This window comes from Setaria italica, chromosome III (assembly GCF_000263155.2).
Source record: "Setaria italica strain Yugu1 chromosome III, Setaria_italica_v2.0, whole genome shotgun sequence".
Classification (NCBI taxonomy): domain Eukaryota; kingdom Viridiplantae; phylum Streptophyta; class Magnoliopsida; order Poales; family Poaceae; genus Setaria; species Setaria italica.
The window spans coordinates 21,059,892-21,067,475 of NC_028452.1; the positions used below are offsets into that span (position 1 = coordinate 21,059,892).

The 7,584-nt window shown below is 50.8% G+C and overlaps 1 protein-coding gene across 1 annotated transcript; it reads left to right on the plus strand.

Annotated features, from left to right (window-relative positions):
• The first annotated feature begins 3,351 nt into the window (after positions 1-3,351).
• Positions 3,352-7,095, plus strand: LOC101753899 (lipase). The gene is made up of 8 exons (XM_004962056.3): positions 3,352-4,049; positions 4,183-4,277; positions 4,454-4,557; positions 4,686-4,786; positions 5,259-5,359; positions 5,459-5,896; positions 5,989-6,120; positions 6,387-7,095. Exons 1-8 carry the CDS (start codon positions 3,753-3,755, stop codon positions 6,544-6,546), a joined length of 1,428 nt encoding a protein of 475 aa, XP_004962113.1. The 5' UTR covers positions 3,352-3,752; the 3' UTR covers positions 6,547-7,095.
• Positions 7,096-7,584: the final 489 nt, after the last annotated feature.

Below are 7,584 nucleotides of genomic sequence, written 5' to 3' on the forward strand. Positions count from 1 at the left end.
GATGCGCCCGACCCTCCGAGGGAGGATCTCCGCCTCGCCCGACCTTAGGTCCCAGGGTCGGAGTAGTCAGAGCCCCCGAATGTGGGTCCTAATCGGCTGTCCCTTGCCGATGAGGTGAATAGAGATCGGCCGATTAGGAGGCTGGAATAATTGGGCCGGTGTGGGCCTAAAGAGGATTATGAAGATGAAGAGGGAATCAGCCCATGAAGAGCGTGATAATTGACCTAGTACGAGTCGTACTTGTAAATATTCGTTTTCCGTTTAAATTTAGGGATAGAGTTCTAATCGGATAAGAAGTCGTTTGTAACAGGCTATAAATAGACACCCTTGTAGATCTGTAATCATCATCAACTCAATACAACAAACTACTGTTTCCTCGTACTTACTTTCAAGCCGGCGACTTCGTCAATACTTTTCTCCTTTTTCACGAGTTCATATGGGTTGGCGGGGCTGCATCAACTTGACCTCCGGCTGATCTTGTAAGTTCCGCTTATCGAATAATTTCTAAGCTTTAACTTCGGGCGCATCGCTGTCGTTTCGTTTAGATTTATTCACCAGTTATCGATATTCACTAGAATTCTAGGTTTTACCTGTTGTTCTAGTTTTATCACCAGTTATCCAGCTAGGAATTAGAGCCTTCGGCTTTCTTGTGCTTCGTTATTCAATCTATTATTTTACTCATAGCCGATTCAGATCTATTCTTAGTGTTGCTACTGTAGCGTTGTTTAGATTACTTTAGCGGTTTTCTTTATCGACGTTGCTGGAAAATCGGCCGCATTGTAGCCGATTTCCTTATTACAGCAAATCGGCCGATTCGCTGATACGCTTCCTCGAGATCGGAAACTTAGCCGATCGCAACCTCTGGGATCTGACACGTTTCTCTCCTTGCCAATCAACAGGTCAGATTGGCTGGCACGCCGCACGAACCGTACCAGGGCGATCACCCGAACAGGAGTTAAGCAGATTCTCCCGGATCGTGTGTCCGACGCTGGGAATTCGATCAGCCGATTTCTAGCGCCAACAGAAACGAATGGTGAAAATGGATAGATAGGAAGCGCCAGATATTTTTGAAGCGGAACGTCCGACGCGTCTGGACGCACGGACTGTAGCATTACCGTTAATACTAATTAGGAGTATTAAATATAGTCTAATTGCAAAACTAATTGCACAGATGGAGTCTAATTCGCGAGACGAATCTATTAAATCTAATTAGTTCATGATTTGATAATATGGTGCTACAGTAACCATTTGCTAATGATAGATTAATTAGGCTTAATAGATTCGTCTCGCGAATTAGTATAGGGAATCTGCAGTTAGTTTTATAATTAGCTCATGTTTAATCCTCCTAATTAGCGTCCGAACATCTGATGTGACCTTGTTTAGCAACTCGTATCCAACCACTCCCTAATACACGTCCAAGTCCCCAAACTTTCCAAATCTACACACCCCTGTAAAACTGCGTGCGTGGCATGCTGAGTGTGCATTGCTGTGGACCTGACATGTGAGCCCCACATGTCAGGCCCACCTGTCATCCCTTCCTCACCGCCTCTCTTTTTCTCCTCACATGCGTCGCTGTCGCTCGAGGAGATTCCTCACCGCCGGCCGCCGGCGCCATGGAGATCTCCAAGGATCTCCTCACCTCACATCCGGCCGAGCAGCCGAGCACCATCAAGACGCATCGCGTCCCTGCACACGCACCCAGCCTGGTGCCGCCCGCCCCTCCCATGTGTGCCCCTTCGGCAAATCCCGCCGCTGCCGCGCCGCCGCCGCCCCATGCGCCCGGCCGGACCAAGGCAGCCACGCCGCCATGCTACCCCACCCATTCGCCGCGAGCTCAAGGACTGTAGGGGTCGACCTGAGCCTAGGAGCTCCTTTTCCTCCACCGATGGCTGCACAGGTAAATCCAATGTGCGGCCTCGGATGGGCGGCCGAAGGGGCGGAGCGGCGAGCCGGCGGCAGGCGCCGGCGACGATGCGGACCCCCCATCCGCCGTTGCCGGGGGCCGGAGCTCGAGCGCCCCTTCCGCCGCTGCCGGGGGCCGAGCTGAGCGCCTCCCCTCCCCGTCCGCCGCCGCTGGGGCCCGAGCTGAGCGCCGCCCTGTCCGCCGACGCTTGGGGCCGAGCTCCAGCGCCTCCCTGCCAACGCCCAGCGGGAGATGCACATCCAGACGGGAGAGAGGGAGAAGATATGTGGCTTGACATGTGAGTTCCACATGTCAGGTCCACGTCAATGCACACTCAGCGTGCCACGTATGGAGTTTAACCGGGTTTGTGTACATTTGGCTCACATGAACTGTGAACGATTATTAAGTTGTGGACCGATTATTAAGTTTGGAGATTTAAATGTGTATTTTAGAAGATCGGGACGCACTCCTTGCCAAGCCAAGTGTGGGGGACACTCTTCCCATCCGGATAGCGTGGGGGTCCATTGACAAGGCAGATCCTGGGCCCGGCCAGTGATTCCGACGTTTCTAGAAGACATTGGGCCCATCAATTATCGCAACATACTCCTCCGTCAAGGGATTCATAACGTGATGAAAGTGTGTGGAATCTGGAGTCGGGTGCTTGGTCTAATTCGAGAAGCGAAAAAAGAATGTCAAATGCCGGTAATAGCCTAGCGGTTCGTAAAGTCGTCAGCATGTGATTTCCATGGGAGGACTAGTCTTTTTTTTTTTATTTGCCCCACCGGGCACTCACTACTCAGCCAGTCAGTCAGGCACGGCGTGGTGGCGAAGACGGCAAACCAAAGTAGCGACGTTCCATACCTTCTAGCTAGCGCACCACGACCAGGACGGTCGACGCAAAAGTCACAAAGGCTACAGCCTCATAGAAACTTCCGGAAGGTAAAGAAAAAGAAAGCACCTAGCAAGACACAGGCCAGGCCACAGGATTACCGGCCACGGGAAACCTCCCCTACCGAATCCCCCAAACGCGCGGTGCCCGACCCACCCGTGCGTCGTGCCTCCGTTGCCCCGCCACAACTGACGACCCGACCCCACCCCAAACCCGCCTGACACTGCCAATGGCCAATGCCACTGCCAAGCTGGCGAAGATAACACGCCTGCCACGGGCCAGGGGCCACTGCCATTGCCAAGGCAGCACCACGCCCGCCAGCCAGCGCCCTGCCAGAGCCAGGCCGCCCACACAGAAACCGAGACGCCAACAACCAACCGCACGCACCCTGTTGCGCCCCCCGCCCATACCCGCCCAGCCGGGCACAGCCCCGCGCGGTCTCCGACTCCGATCGGGGTCCGTCCCCGAAACCAAACCACCACCGCGCGCCACGACGCCGACGCCGAGGCCCCCGCGCCCGCCGGTTATAAATGGGAAGCCGTATGATTGGGGCCAGGGACAGAGAGAGACCGTGCCCCCAACCAAACTTTTTGGCGAGTCCAGGGCGGACAGCGCGGCGCGGCACCGGGCCGCTGCGAACGAAACCGCAGGGCGGGGGAGCGAGAGACCCGCTCGGAGAAAAGGGCGCAGCGCAGACGCGGCGGCGGCGGCCCAACCCGGAGGGGGGCGCGACCGGTTCGGTTCGTTGGTCCGCTCGTCTCCTCCTCCTATTCCTCTTCTTGGGGGGGGGGGACGCCAAGGAGAGGAATAGCAGGAGAGGGAGGGAGGCGGGGGTGAGCCAGCGGGCGACGACCGACGACGACCAACGGCACGCCGCCGTTGTTGTCGGCGTTTGTAGGCCAGGCCGCCGCGGCCGCTCGGTCGGGCTGAGGAGGCCGTTGGTGCGACCGACGAGGGAAGATGGCGCGGTTCATCCTGAGCCTGATGGAGCTCGGGGTCAGCGCGGCGGTGCACCTCATCTTCGGCTTCTACGTCTTCAGCACGGCCGTGGCCGCCGACATCTCGCAGGCGGCCGCGGCATCCGGGTGCCTCCTGCTGCGCCGGCCGCCACCCTCCGCGGGCGCGGGCGAGGGGGCGCTCGTCGACGTCGCCGCGGCCGGGGAGCGCGACGAGCGCAGGGGCGCCGGGCCCGTCGTGCTCGACGGCTCGCCGCCGCCCATCGTCCTCGTCCACGGCATCTTCGGCTTCGGCAAGGGGGTACGGTACCAAAACTCTGTCCCGTTTTTCTTCCTCCGCGCTTCCGGGCGGGGCGGTGTGTGTTCGGTGAAATGCCGCGGCGGCAGCAGCTTGCTTACGCGTTTTCCCCATCTTTGCTTGCTTCCGCGCGCAGAGGCTCGGGGGGCTCTCCTACTTTGCCGGCGCCGAGAAGAAGGACGACCGCGTGCTCGTGCCGGATTTGGGGTCGCTCACCAGCATCCATGACAGGTGGGTGGGTCAGACAAAAATAAAGCAGCAGCGTACTACTTCCTCGATCATCATCATAATACAAAACCTGCCAAATATTCCTGTTTGGTAGTCGTTCCCAGCAGCTTTACCTTTTTTAATCATCTTATTACTAAATTATGTTGCTTAAAGTGATTCGATTGTTCTTGGCGCCGCAGGGCGTGCGAGCTGTTCTACTACCTCAAGGGCGGGCAGGTGGACTACGGCGAGGACCACAGCAAGGCTTGCGGCCACACGAGGTTCGGGAGAATCTATCACACAGGTAGAGATTTTCAGCAACAGAATACATTTGCTATGACCTTTCAGGAGTTTCTTTTTTTTTAAGTAAACAGGAGTTTCTTTTGGGCTCATACTTCTGAAATTACTGTTCTAACTTCTAATTGGACGCAGGGCACTATCCTGTGTGGGATGACCAGAACCCGGTGCACTTTGTTGGGCACTCGGCCGGCGCGCAGGTTGTGAGGGTGCTGCATCAGATGCTAGCCGACAAGGTACACACTAGAGATTTTCAGTTTCACTCACAAGTGATTGCTGTTTGTTGATGGTGGTAGAATTAGTCATGCCTATCATGTGCTTTCAGAGGGATGGTTCTTGTGATTTGGAGTACATGATTAGTGCACCATATTTAGGATGACTTTGCGTCAGTTTTAGTTAACTTGGGCCTCTGTTAAAAGCGCTTTTGTAGGAATGGTCCAAGAATCTGTTTTTAGTAATAACAAAATCCGTTCTAAGTTTACCTTTCTATTTTTGTACTCTGATTTTGAAGTGCACTTTTGCCACCAAATTGAGCTTCTGTGCTTGATTGCATGACCCTTTATGACCTTTACGCATGTGGCATGTTGATCTTGCTTGCTGCACGTTGAGCCGGCAGTTTGCTGGCATGCTCTAGTGTTACGAAACATGTGAACTTTAGAGTGCTTTGTGGATATATAATTCTAACACATACTGTGATACCAATGTCAGGCTTTCCCAGGTCATGATACTTCTGAAGACTGGATTCTAAGCCTTACTTCCTTGTCTGGCGCACTTAATGGGACAACGAGAACTTACTATGACGGCATGCTGTAAGTATCGCTGAGACTATATATACAGATTAAAAGATCAATGTACTTCATCTTGTTGTCTGGCTCCTTACCTTTTTTTAACTTTTCTGTTTCTTTCAGGGTTGAAGATGGGAGGTTTATGAGATCTATCTGTCTTCTTCAGCTCTGCCGGCTTGGAGTTATTGTCTACGACTGGCTGGACATTCCTTGGCTGAAGAATTATTACAATTTTGGTTTTGACCACTATGAGATGTCACGGAGGAAAGTAGGGTTTTCAGGTTTAATTGATCTGCTGCTGGGGCGCACTGGCCCATTTGCCAGCGGAGATTGGATTTTACCTGACCTCACAATCCAGGGATCTATAAAGCTTAACTCTAGTCTGAGGACATTTCCCAATACATTCTACTTCAGTTATGCTACAAAGAAAACAAGAAAGCTATTTGGAATTACAGTGCCTTCAAGTGTTCTTGGAGTCCATCCCATGCTCTTTCTCAGAGTCCTTCAGATGTGTATGTGGCGGCACCCTCAGAATGCTCCTCTGCCCTACAAAGGATACAGGTGAGTCCTCTGCTCGAAGACGAAATACATCTCTTCAAGGGAACCTGCGTGCGATTTAGCATATCTTTAATATTGTTGATGACACTATGCAGGGATGAAGATTGGGAAGACAATGATGGGGCTTTGAACACGATCTCTATGACTTACCCACGCATTCCTATAGAGCATCCACACCGTTTTGTAGTGGACGATTCTGACTGCCATCCTTTGCAACCTGGGATATGGTTAGTATACTACGTTTCAGAGTTTTGCTTCAACTTTTAAGTTGCTTGGTAGGAATAGGTATCTTTCTTGCTTCAAAGTAGTTCTAGGATTTTGGCACTCATGATCACCGATTGAATTCCTCACCCTACTGTATGCATTTGTTCTCTTGACAATATGCTTTAGAAGTCCGCTAAATTCAATCTGTCAGCTGTCAGGTTTTGAAGTGGTTTCATGTGGTTATCTTGCTTCACCAATGGAGACATAACTGTTCTATTGATGTATGCAGGTATTACAAGATTATTGAAGCTGACCACATTCTATTCATTGTGAATCGGGAAAGAGCTGGAGTGCAGTTCGATTTGCTGTACGATGGAATTTTCCAGCGCTGCAGGAAGCACGCATTTAGGAAGAGCCTGCCTACTGTACCAAATGAAACGAGTCAATAGCAGATTAATCCCAAACCGAAGTATTTATAGGTTGTAGAGAGGAACAAAGGAGGAACCACAGTGTTTTCAGAACTGTAAATTACATTGCTGATTTGACGAGCATCGCGATCTCTCCTGTTCTTGGAAGAGGGGCTCATGGAGGCTGGTGGCTGGGAACTTGCATCCTTCCTTGGCCCTCTGACCGCCTAGTGAACGCTTCGGCTTCACTGACCTTATACTCCAATGCAAGGAAGCTTTTGGATTTGCCTTCCAGTATTGATTCTCCATGGAACGAATTGATCAACGGCTGCAGTTACTCATTACCTGACTGTGGTTATGATAGGTTCACAGATATGTTTAAAAAGTGATTTGTAGATATTGAGTGTTGCGTGGATGGTGTAACATTGTAACCAGCAGGGTTCGGTGAAAAGAAGTGGTTCATGAATTATTATTTACATTCTTTGGCAATTATCAGGATTGGATCTTTGTTTGGTCTGAAGTCTCCTGGCAGGCAGCTGGAAATACAGATATAATTTTTTTTCGGAAGATGAAATAGTACAGATATTATCATCGGTGGTTTATATCAATGTCATCAAACACTTCTTCTTTTTTTTCCCGTCACTTGTGATTTTTTTTGTTGTAAAGCTTTCGATGATAGAGATCTCTCGTCAGCTTTCAATCATTTAGGCAACCGCTCAATGCTTACAGTTCGTGTTGTCTGTCGTGTCTGCATGAACACTGATCGAGTACTTCTCTGTCCCTTTTGAGTATTTATTCAGGATCTGCCCTTCCTCGCCCGCTCGGAGAGCTCGAAATGCTCTTGATTCATCCGCAGCCTCGTGCGTAGGTTGTCTTTGATTAAAAGCTACGCGAACAGCCATACATTTTCTCTTTCTTTTCCTTTAAATGAAGTTTTTAGGAAAAGTTATAAATATTTTTTTCTAGATTATATATTTTAATCTTCTTTGAAAAGATTTTTTGGTAAAAAAAATAGTTGACCGTGTTTGTTCAAAATAAGTCTTCTTTTTACAAAACTTAGTTGAACAAGTTGTCCTAAAA